The sequence below is a fragment of the Lampetra planeri genome, chromosome 21 (assembly GCF_965212315.1).
Source record: "Lampetra planeri chromosome 21, kcLamPlan1.2.h2, whole genome shotgun sequence".
Lineage (NCBI taxonomy): Eukaryota > Metazoa > Chordata > Hyperoartia > Petromyzontiformes > Petromyzontidae > Lampetra > Lampetra planeri.
The window spans coordinates 5,424,625-5,437,716 of NC_136127.1; the positions used below are offsets into that span (position 1 = coordinate 5,424,625).

Genomic DNA, 13,092 nt, shown 5'->3' on the forward strand with positions numbered 1-13,092 from the left:
TAGTGATTATGATTTAATTTAGTTATATATTCATAGGAAGCTCATTCATTAAGGTGGTGTCCATAGATAGGTCCCAGGTAAAATGCTCTCCTCTGTTTCTGTCTTGCACCGTTATCTTCATCTGCCCTCACGTCCGTCCTTGTGGAACAGCTTCAGGCATCAGTGTTCTTTACTTTCCTGTTGGTCTTTTCTTAAAGAATCTTCCCTCAACCACCTCTGTGAGCAAGCCGTTCCCTCTCACTACTACTCACCTAATCATCTACTTCTTCAATTATCCAGCAAAGACATTTGGTTAGAAATTAATTAATCTTTCTGAAGGCTACCTTGGTTATTCCAATTTTGGTTCCAATTTCTCGAGAACACCATCCATCAGATGTGGTAATGGTGCCCAAGTAACAAAACGCTTGCACTTCTTCTTATCCGTGAACAAATCGCAAGTATTCGGTAGCAGCTTCGCTATTATTTTGTAAAATCACCGTGGATAAGAGTTGTCCTGTAAAATATTCAACTCTTAAAAGAGTTTTGAAATAAAGTACATTAATGAAATAAAAACTTCCTTAATACATTCAATTCATTTTCAAACAAAATGCCTTGGTATTTGTTTGTAATTAAGGTGCACACACGCTGAACACATCTAGGGAAACATGAAGTGCAGAGAAGCAAGTTGCAGCGAATGGCATGCAGAATTTTGCAGATGTGCTGCATTGTGAAATACAAATGCACTTTTGTTGAGCAAAAAAAATTACCCTGTCATATGTTGCAATAAATAAGTTAAATTAACTAAATTGTGCAATCATTAATTTGTCGATTGTTGCTTGCCCACAAATTGTTTTATTTCTATTCTTTGTGCAACACAGAAATTATTCTGGTCTCGTATTAGTGCACATTTTCTGCATAAAAGTTCCTACCCGCTTACTAAAGATTCATTAAATACCACTTTTATGTGAAAAATGAGCCAACGATATTTTCCATTACCCCCACTTGCCATGGCCAAACAGGAAATTGTCCATGAAGTTTAGCCAAATTGAGCCAACAAATCAAAGGAAAAAGCTTCGTTGCATTTCTGCTTGTTACGTTTCAAGTTGTAACATATCATTATGTCCGTCAAATTCCTGCAAATGTTGGTCATCAAAATTGCCAATGCAAAGACATTCAAAAGTATATTTTTTACTCAACATGTAAAAAGTAAATTTCCGTACATTTGCCATTCCTACGAATCCATACTGATATAACCTACTGTCATCTGCTAACACTTGCAACAATCGCACATTAATGTGCCCAAATCTATGTACTAATTAACTTATTTAATTAATGACGAAGAGTCTGGTGTAAGCACCATATTTGCCTGAAGGTATGGTAACGCCCTGGGAGCCGAAGTCTCCACCATTCGTCACCAGAGAGTGTGTCACCCAGACCCAAAGAATCGGCACCCAGAACCACAGCAATTAAAAATGGGAAGGACTGTGACGTATACACAAAACACGTATTTATGGGGCAAGTATAAAAATACTTTCTATTACGCTGTGACCACAACTCCCATGATTCCATACAGATTGGATATGTACCAGCACATTCACAAAAGAAGATAGAAGACTCCCCTACAGCACAGCCGGACAAAACAGCACTGCCAAAAGACACCTTCACTGAAGCTAACGTAATCCAACCAACAGTGCTTAATAAATGAATAGGAAACCATCCTGGGGTTGTCACCTTGCAGATGAACTCCAAGGAGATTCCTGATGTACAAGCCCACAAGGCTGCCATTCCATTGGTGGAATGCACATGTTAAATAATGTGACCTGGAGACGGCCTCCTGCAAAGCTCCCACAGAGTGATATACAATGCTTCCAGCAAACTACCAGCCAAGGCTTAAAAGTCAAGGCCAATTTTTTTATCTGTCAAACGATCACAAACAACTGCCCCAGGACAGAAGACCCTGAATGTGCACTCCTCAACCTTAGGAGCTTCCATTAGATCTGGAAGGTCAGCCCTCCTGTGCCTTCTACAGACCTTCCCCCGAGGCAACGTCCCTTATGAGCATAGCCAAGAGCTCCTTTAAAGCAGACATGACATCCCCTGAAGACCAGGCTGCCACATGGTCAAGGGCTTACTTTGCTCTGCGGTTCCTCTCTCAGCTCAGCCCTGCACTTTGCTGAGCTCTGAAGTCGCTGTTTCAGACTAAGGCACAAAGGTGGCTCAAGCCCAGATAGCTTCAACAACTAGTTATTACCGGTGAAAATGCACACAAGCAATGCTAACCAAACACTACACTGTGGCGTGGTACAATACCAATACTCCAAATTTTTCACATGATTATTTCTTTCAGATTACATTTTTCAATAAGAAATATTCATAATGGTGTGCATGCGGACTGCTCTTTTTAATGAAAACAACACCCAGCAAAACAGCCAAACTGGGAGCAAGCCATGGTCGTGAACCCCACCAGAGCACGCTTATTAAATGCATATGCTCCGAAGCTATGCTAAAGTAAACTGAAAACTGCCAAGCAACTGATCTTCTGCACTATTCTTTATTCTTGTTGACCAAGTACAGGTTCGTATGATCTGACTGAGTACCAAGCGAAATCACGATGGATGATGTGGAAAGGCACTTGCAGGTACCAGTTCTCTAGATCCCGGGTTTACCAATCTACCAATCTCCATTGAGGACTGGCAGGAGACCATGGTACTCAGGTCATACCATTTCTTCTGGCAAGTGTAGTGCTCACACTACACTAGGAGTAATTGATGAAACTTAATAAAAATTATGAATTAGTAACAACATAAATGGAGGTACAATTACGTGCAAATTATGTGATTGTTGTTAGAAGACAATGGCTTGACAGGAGTGGCGGTGACTTTGTTAGAAGCTTTGGTGCCGCGGCAGAATATATTCGACGGCAGTGCTGCCAAAATGTTATAAAATGTCGTAGAAGCAAGCAAGACGAAAGCAGGTTGAGAAGCAATAGGCGAGGGGGACAAATCCTGCAGGTTGTGGCATGTTTTTTTCAATGAACTAATTTTATACAATTATTGTTTTCTAATTCTCTAGGTCCTAAGGGGCCACATATATCAATTGGTCAAGACTTGGTAGCCAGGTTCGAATGACCAAAGGTCTGCAATACAATAAGATTATTTTACAATCTGAACATTGCGTGGCCCCAGGGGTTATTCATTATTGCAATGTCACGAGCACAGCACGCATGCACTTGAGAGCAGCAATAGGAGCTGTATGCTTTCACACACAGCAAGGTAAATGAACCAGATTACAGTTCCTAAGCATCAATAAAAACAGCAGTAAGCACATGTACGAATACAACTAAACCACTAGTAGAGGATGGGAAGGATAGAAAAGTGGAAAGGACCATTAATACATTATTAAAATTCCTATTTATTGTGTAAAAGCAATTGCAATTACTAGACCGTTCTTTTTTCTACACACAACATCCAAAGTGGGTGAGTGTATACAGACATTTGCACCTCAAAAAAATAAAGGAGGAAATACACATTGATATTGTCACCTGGGAACTCTCCCTGCCTTACAGTGTGCGCTTAAATGATACCTGGCCTTGTGCCCGCCTGGAGTGTCGAAGCCTTCTAACCCTCGGCCGGCAGCACGGCCCCATCCACTGGCCATCCTCGACTCGCTCGCCTGTTGTTCCACGTAGAACCTGCAGAGGCTCAAGTTACCTTCACGTAATACTTTCCCACCCCTGCCCAAGCTCAGCGGGGTGGGGGCGATTGTGTTATCCCTGCTGAGAAGCATTCCTGTCCTTAGAGAGGTTATGGGGAGGGGGGATGGGCAAGGTAGGGGCTGGGGGAAGAGGGCTGGGGATGGTTGGCACCTCGCTTTGCCTTGCAACAAAAACTCACTGCACAGACCGAACGACCAGTGTGCATTAGAAACACTTAACGCACACAGTTAACATTTTACTGTTATATTAATTAATTAAAACATTATTTTCTCAATACAGAATTCTTAAAATGCCAACTTTGATTGAAAATGATGAAAAAGTGGTAAAAAAAATAACGTCTATGTTTTTAATACATTTACACAAACAACATTTTACTTGCTAAAATAAGAGTTCAAATTGTGGAAACAAGAACTACTGCAAAAAAAAAACTGCGAAGCACTACAAGTATCTTGTATCTAAAACTAGCGGACTGATATAAATATCTGTCGTGTCACGTGAATGTTTTGGAAATGAGGACAAGTCTACGCACCCACCCATAGGGCACGTTCCCCCTCTACGCTGCCCAATGCACACCACATTCCTGGCAAGTGCCTCGCACGCACGGGGCGGTACAGTGACCGTCAGCCAGGGCCCTCCCAGTAGCCAAACGAGCAACCCGTGAAGCGTCGTGTGACACACATGCATTCCTGCCTCCACAGCGAGGCCAGCTTTCATCACTCGATTGACGACACAAACGTATCTCTCAGCACCACACGCACTCACAGTGCAAGCCCAACAACAGATAGCAGGGTGCATCTCTGGCGTGAGAGCAGCAAATCAAGCCAAACAAAAGGGCACGGCCTGCGGTCCAGTAATGATTTCGCACCGATCCCAGGCACGGGTGTTGTTACACATTGGAGTGTGACCAATCGTCCGTGTGCAGAGTCATAATGAGCCAACCAACATTTCCCAGAAGGCACGCGCGCATCATGCATCACATCAACCAATTAATGTGCTCTGCGGACGATAACTATTGAAACGGTTTAGTTTGGACGTCAGGTCACAACAACCTACAAAACAGCCCACAACCCTGCGTGTGTTATATAAGGCACCAGAAAAAAAAGTGTCTGAAATTTTAGTCGTACGATTTCTCAACATGCACTTTACAGTTTTCTTTAATAGGTTCAATGATCTGCTGAAATAAATTTCCATTGGTTGGTATGATGACTGTCATTGTTTAATCTGACATTATTTCCAATTTTTTTAAAAAATGTACACCTTTATTTCTCCAACCAATGTTTCAGAAATCATCTTATGCCACTGACATCACATCTGCTTGCCTGACGCCTCCTGTTATGTATTTCATCACGTTCCTCAAGCAATTTAAGTGCAGCTATTCCAACTTTACAAATTCTCTGTAATTTCGAAATATTTTTTGATTTAGGCCTTCTTATTGAGAGCTCGGATGAGTGCGCCAATTTACTTTGTCAAATGTATTCAGCAAAGGCTCAAACTAATTATGAGTAAATCATAAGTCATGTACAAATATATTTTTGGAGGGACAGCTGAAAACAGAGTATTTATATCTAATGAGAATTACTGAAGTCATACCAGGAGCATTTTATTAAATATAAAGATAAGTGAGATCAGGTTAGAGTACTTTTACTAAAAGGAGCAGTGAAAATAAACATACGAATGTGTGCAAATAAGAACATTCCAATGAGTGCATGTTACCTACGGCTGACAATTATTGGAACAAAAAAAGTGCACACTTGGAATTATACTGGCAGACATAAAAATGCAAGTATCAAAGAATAATAAAAAATATAGAAATAATGGTAACTGTGGGAGAAAAAAAAGATGTGAACTTGGTCCGGGTACATCTTTAACAAGGCATGAATGGCTCGTGATAAAAAAAAACTGCTTGAGTAGCAACTAAACGTGGGTTACATACCGAAGACAAAAGGTTATGGCAGAGGCAAATGGAAAGCTCATGTGCAGGAGCTAGGTAAGATTGTTGAATCACGGGAGCATGAGGGATGGTGACGATTTGATGAAGCCTTCATCCAACAGTGGATAGAGAATGGTTGATGGTGACACATGCACGGTGATCCTCGTCTTAAAAAAAGTGTAAGGTTGTACCAGACAGCATGATGAGAGTAGAATATTATGCTGCTGGATGTTAACAGCCACAAATGCACCATATTTGTCAATTGAAATCAAATTTCCCCCAGGCGAGCAGCTAACGAAGGTACAGTTAGTGTGGCTGAATTAGCAAACTGAGTATCTATACTCAATAATTATGCCTATAGCACTATATATTACAGTTATAAAGCCAAACGTTGTTCCACACAAACGATCTCATTTTCTTCTCCGTTTCATTTTAATCACGAATGAACAAGAAAATGTTTCTTCTTGTACTGGAGATCTAAATGATACACAATGGCACGCAAACAAACATTCCATTCGCACACAATACCACATTAATGGATGATATATACAGGGTGGGCCATAAGTAACTACAGTACCTAATATGTTTTGCCTATAACTTTAGAAAAATGAAAGAAAAACACAAACTCCCTTTGTTGAAATAATTGAACAATTGTTTCTGAAATAAATTTCAACTATTCTTGCACGCTGCTGAGGTCTATACCGGTTCATCATAAACTCCCAAACTTCTACTTCATTTATGCAACAAAATAAACAGATTAATTTCACACAAAATTTCACTATTTCAAATCAGGTAGTTACTTATGGCCCACCCTGTAGAAGTAAAGTGAACAAACTGCAGCTTGCTGTCAATCAAGCAGGGAAAGTCACAGGAAAAGTATAAATATCCAAGCTTAAGAATGCCAGAGCTTAAATTAAACCAGTTTGTAGCTCCATCTTCAAAAGCATCAACATTTCCACGTTAGGCAACAGATTCTGCATAATAATGTGCTCTACCCTGAAGGATCTCAACAAAATAAAATGACACCTTGTGGTAATTAAAATTTCAACAACACCTGAAGCCTACTTGCTCTGGGCTCACACTCATCTAAATGGATGAAAGCACTGACAGATTGCCTGCAGACACTCGTCATTTCCAAAGTAGAAACGAGGACAATGTTCTGGGTCAACAGTTGCCAGCAATGATCACTGGCAATGCTTTAATACAAGCAACTATCAGGACTTCGTACAGCATTGGCAAACAATATTGAAACCAGGGGGGGGGAAGTTTGTTGAAAAGTGTGCTTGAGGAATAAATATTGGACTACAGAGTAGTCACATAACTGGTGTTTGAAATGATAAGCTGCCATTCCATGGTAAATACAATTAAGGGGAGGAGCATTACAAATTTGGGTCACTTCATTTTTTTTTAATAGTGTGGCAACTACCACAATGCAAAAATATTATTGCACTAAAATTGGCCATATATACATCGGCCTTAAGAGTAAACATTGGCTTACAATAGCGGTCGACCTGGATACACATGCATCGTCACTGCGTACCATACCGGATGCTTACACTGGTGCTGGATTGCACTATGTTGATGCACACAAGTCGGAGGTGTAAGCTCAGCTGCAGAATCTAAGGACACCCACTCAACCAAACTAAATGACAACACCTGCAAGAGCCAACACAGGACAAATGAAGGGTACAAGACAATGGATCACTCTGAAGCTTAGGCAATTTATGGCCTTGGATTAACACAGTGAGGCCAGACAGATAAAGGTGCTGTCTGTATGCAGCTTATTGATAGGTGCAGAAAGTGCTGAAGCACCCAGAGTCCCTGGAACAAACTGAGTGGACCGCAGTGCTCCGTTAACCTCTGGCTGTGGTTAACCAGAAGGAATAACGGGATGTTATAGCTGCAGCAGGAACCATCTGCTAACCACATAAGGCCACAAGTGAAAAGGAATATTGCGAGATGGAGAAAATAAGTAACAAGTCTGACACCATACAGTTCCAGTATGAAAAAGGTCCTCGTTATTTAACCAAATTCGGGCAAAATGTCTTAACAGTTAATCGTAGCTCAGTATTTATGTTGAGGATTGAATCCACTGCTCCCTTTGACCAAAATGCTGAGTGTTTCTATCAAGTGCAAAAATGCTTTTACGTATTCTTACTGCACCGATTAAAAGTCCATCTCTTTCTAATTTCAACACTAATTCGCCATAAACAGGAGGGATTAATTCACACCGAATGAGCCTTTAATACACGTTAAGACCCAAATCCTCTTAGAAATACATGCACCAAGCCCAGCCTTGGTATGCATCACAAACCAGCAAAGGTAGGCCATTGCAACGAACCCCAGGAGATAAGATGAAGCTGAAACAATCATCCACGGATATGGCACACACTCCGTGCCCCCACTTCACCGTAGCAGTGGATGGTGTGCCATGCTCCTCTGTGAAGCAAGATGAATGTGTAAGAGTCATTGTACATACTAACACAGTTTACCTACACAACAGCTATTGGCCATAACCCAGGCTGATTTTAAGATATTCAAGCAAATAAGAGCCCATTGGTGATGTCCATTCACAATCAGAATCTTTTTTTTTTATCCTGGAGCAATCTGATGATCTTTGAAGCTCTTTTTCACAGCTGTTCAGTAGGGACAGGTCAGCAAGTTACAACAACAAACAATACAGAAAACATTAGGAGTGAAATCTAAACAAAAATGTAAACAAGTCACTGAAAATAAATACGTAAAAATAAAGTATATAAGCACAAATTGCATAAGTACATACATTCCTGCCCCGATTTTTCAACACTAGATGCAACCTTGGGCAAGGCAACAAAGCAACAATAAAAACAAACCCAGACCACACCAAGACAACACCCAGTCCCACAACAAAATTGCACGTAAAATAACTATCGACATGCATGTAAGGATCAAAGTTACAAATCACATTTGCAAATGTCATTGTATCCAGTACTCATTTTCTACTTTGGGATATCTGAACCTTATGGCAGGACCCGGGGTCCGGAATAAACGAAAAAAAAAGCGTTCTGTATTTATTTATTTATTTTTGGCAACTCCGTCCAACCGCGCACATAAACTCCGCGACCCACCTGGCGCGGATCATTCTGTTGTCATGTCGTCCACGCACAGCGTGGACGAATGTGCAGAAGAAACAAAACATTGAAACTTTGACTAGTACATCGTGTAGAGCTCGTCGAGAGGAATAGATTGCCGTATCGTTCGCCTTGGGATCCCGCCATAAGGTTCATTTATTGAAGGAAGACTTACTGAGGAAACAAGGTTCCAAAACGTTGGTGCTGCAATGGCAAAGGTGTTGTTACCTATTCCAATTCTTGTTCACGGGATAGTTAAAAGCCAATTAGATGGACGTCTTAGGTTTCTTGGGTTTGACAATGGGGTTAATCAATTAGCTCAGTATAGTGAAGATTTTCCAATAAGTATTTTATGGATGAACAAGGCCCAATGTGGATGTCTTCCTGCATAAAACGATGCGAGACTGGATTTAAGTGTCGGTAACAATGGTAGGTCCTGTATAGTACATCCAGTGCAAATCGAAGAGCAGATGTAAAGAGCGGCAACTACCACAATGTTTAAGGTTTCATTTGTTGCTGATCTGCAAACAGCCCAGTTGTCAAAAAGTTGCAAAATTATAGCTTCAACACTTTGCAGGCAATTGAATGGGAAAACAATATTTGTTTTTGTATAAAACCCCTATTTTTTCTTTGCTTTCCTTTGAGATATGATCAGTAAGTGTTTGCAATGTAAGTTGACTCGGCCAACCCAAGTATTTTAAGCACTCTGTTCAATGATGCTGTTTCTGATATCCGTAATAGGTGAAGAAAAAAGAGCATGAAATTTTAATGACAACAATTGATATTGAATCAAGTGGATATCATTTTGGAGATATTTCTTGACTTTGATTGGAGATTTACCAGTTACTAGCATGAGTGTCATCAGTAAACAGATTAAATTCTGAGCGATATAAGCTTAGTCCAAGATCGTTTAAAAATAAGAACAGAATTGGACCCAGCACAGAACCCTGTGGAACACCCTTTGTTATTTTAATATTTCTGGACGAGATGTTATCACCATGCACCTTTTGAGAATGGTCTGAGAGGTTACTCTTAAACCATTTTATTGTACCATCTAAAAATTTGAGTTGACCAAGGCTTGTGAGCAGAATATCATGGTCAAGCGTATTATTAAATAATACATCTTACAATTACAATTCCTTATAAAGAAAACACATACTAATTAACCAATTACCAACGTAGTATATAATTACAATAACCTACCCTTCGCCACCTCTGATTTCTACACCTGATTGTGTATTAGTGATTGGGCAGTTCAGTTATTAAATAATATACATTCCAACTGATTACTAATCTACTACCGATTACTAATCATAACAATTTACAAATGACTAATCTATAATATAATTACAATACTCCCCCCTCCACCTCTGATCTCTGAACCTAATTGGATTAAATGATGCCAACACCCTGCTGCTCTATTTAAGACCGGGAGCAGGTAGAGGGCTTCACGATTCTGGCAAATCGCCCGTTGATGCTGGATGTAATAACCAGCGAAACGTCATACTCAAAAATTGAAAATGTTGTGGATTCACTTTTCAAGACACTCGTGGGCTAAAGTAGAACTATTTGTCTTTTGTCAACGTGACACATTTTTTACTGATTGGCCGTGTCGGGTGGTGGAGGGTGGTGACATTTATAAATAACGCCATCTAACCCAAAAACCTTTATTATTAATAATATTGGTCGAGAAAGCCTACGTGTGAAATGGTCAACAATATTAAAGCATTTTGACAAGTCGAGGAATAGTGGACAGCAGTAGTGGCCTTTATCCCAGTTACTGAAAAAGAAATTTAATACATCTGTAGTGGGTTCACGTGAGAAACACCCTTGACTTTGGAGGCAACACGTTGATTCTATGACCACAACAGGGTAACTACATAACTGGGTCAGGTCAGTTAACGCACTGCTTGACCCACGATGCCGAGCGTGAAGACCAAAGACCGAAGAGACGTAGCACGGCGGATTCCATTCCAGTAGACAGCCCGGATTGGACCTCGGGACTTCCCTTTTATGCTCCTCAGCATGGCCTAGCTCCGCCTCGGCCACACCCCCTTCTAGAACTCCCTAGAAGACTCTGGGCCTTACATCACATGTCCCTTCTGTCACCTTTGGCCCTGTCCTGTCACGTGCCCTTGCCAGCCAATCGGGCTGTTGCGTCCTCACATGCTCTCTCTCTGCCCGCCGCTAGAACCATGCTCCTTCGGGACCATTTACCATGGCATAGCACACCCTGCTGGCAAAGAGGGCTGCAGGTTTCATACTAAAAGTATTACCGTAATTAACAGGTCCCTGCGGGGTGGGCTGGTAGGAATGAATAACCAAAGAATATAAACATAATGTATTATTACACTTGTTTAGCCAGGAAAGCCTCACTGAGTGTAAAGGTTTTTGTAGGGTCCTGCCAAGTGTTTGCAGTAGGGGGCGATGTTGCTACACCTAATCGGACGATACGAAGGGAGAGTTTGAGGCCTAGTTCTAGGCTTTAGGCCTAGCTGTAGGCTTTAGGCCGCTGTGAGTTAATTTTTAATTTAAATGTTTTAATTATTAATGTAAAAGCTTTAAATGTAAATGTTTCTATTTGAAAAAAACATAAGGGAATGTAACATTGTTAAACATTAACTCCCTTTCACACACGCGGGGGTACGATACGAAGGGAGAGTTTGAGGCCTAGTTCTAGGCTTTAGGCCTAGCTGTAGGCTTTAGGCCGCTGTGAGTTAATTTTTAATTTACATGTTTTAATTAAAAGCTATCTCAGGGAATTATAAGGGAATGTTACACTTGTTTAGCCAGAAAAGCGTCACTGAGTCTAAAGGTTTTTGTAGGGTCCTGCCAAGTGTTTGCAGTAGGGGGCGATGTTGCTACACGGATGGACGGTATAATCTATTGTAGGCTGGTTCACTTCGTTCCTACCAGTATAAGAACACAGCCTTCATCCTGTATTGGTATACAGCTGTTAATCAGATGGACTTACAAGTATGTGTAATAAAATGATGAGTAATGCAGCTTAGGCAGAATTAAATCAGCAGAACAAGAGCACTGATGTCATCTGTCCATTTGGCAGAATTTGTAGATACATAGGCATTCAATAAAAAGGTATTTAAAACTTCGTAACTTTAAACATTTAGCTCACAAGTTGATATTACGCAAAGTACATCCCTTCACTACCAATGGACAGAATTCTAGCACGACATGAAGTGATGGATTTCGTATTAACATTTTCTCTTGGTCAACAAGAGAAGCTCATACTCTTTGGTTCTTTTGGTAAAGTCACATAGGTATAAAATAAATCACGACTTTTCGGGTGCAACACAAGCGTCCATCATCAGGTGGGAAAGCATGGTCCCACCTTTCCCACCTGATGATGGACGCTTGTGTTGCGCCCGAAACGTCGTGATTTATTTTAATTTATACCTACGTGACTTTACCGAAAGAACCAAAGAGTATGGATTCTTGCAGTCACGAAAGCTTCAAATCAAAAGAGAAGCTCAATTATCATGCCACACCAGTCCTACGGTGCCAAAGTCCATTGCAACACTTTGACCACTTCCGTCAGTGAACAAACCAAAAAATAAAATGGAGGCATGGTAGCAGGATGGCAAAAATAAAGCATGGATGATGTTCACTGTCACTTATGGCACAATGAACACACAGAATACTACTTTAGATTTAATTTACAGCCCTTTATCATTCCATGCTGGATGAAGGCCATCCCACTACTTTGTCATAGAAGTTGTTTGAACATACTTCACCGTGGTTGGCTACGTATAGTTCGAAATAAGTTCAACATACATACACGTATGCTAATCAGTGCGGGTTTGTTCAAGGGGTAGGTGTAGGACCAGTTCAGATAACACACAACTGGTGTTAGCCCAAACCAGGAATTCAACTCCAGTTGCTGGGTTCATAATGCAGTACAATATTCCTTCATTATTCAAGAGAGATAAGTTCAGGAGATGCTCGTAAATAGAAAATTACATGGATAATATAGGTCTACAAATAATAAACATAAATGTAAATTAAAAAATATATTAAAGTATAAAATAAGTTTATAAATTAAATGCACATTGGGTTCCTAGGATGGAATGCGTGTCATGAATTTTAATTATTATAAATTATGATGCTGCACATCACTTTCTCGCATCACATTCTCGCTCATCACTTTATTTAAATAACTTTCTTGCTCTCTCTCTCTCGATGCAGTCATGTAGAGTTCCAGATGCGATTCACGGATAAGCAAAAATCACGGTTAGCAAGCTCGTGAATAACGAGGTAATAATATCTGCTAACCACTGTGCCATGCCTCCACACCATTTGCAGAAAATATTGTTTAACAACACCATAAATTAAGTGACTCT

The 13,092-nt window shown here is 40.5% G+C and overlaps 1 protein-coding gene across 12 annotated transcripts in view; it reads right to left on the reverse strand.

Annotated features, from left to right (window-relative positions):
- ZMYND11 (zinc finger MYND-type containing 11) overlaps positions 1-13,092 on the reverse strand; it is a 73,232-nt gene that overhangs the window by 38,386 nt on the left and 21,754 nt on the right. For 6 of the 12 annotated variants that reach the window (XM_078603797.1, XM_078603799.1, XM_078603798.1 and 3 more), the window contains exon 3: positions 3,563-3,670. The exons of the other annotated variants lie outside the window; for them this stretch is intronic. In XM_078603797.1, coding sequence (XP_078459923.1) covers positions 3,563-3,670 — 108 coding nt within the window. The remainder of the gene's footprint in view (positions 1-3,562; positions 3,671-13,092) is intronic. 12 annotated transcript variants of the gene reach the window in all.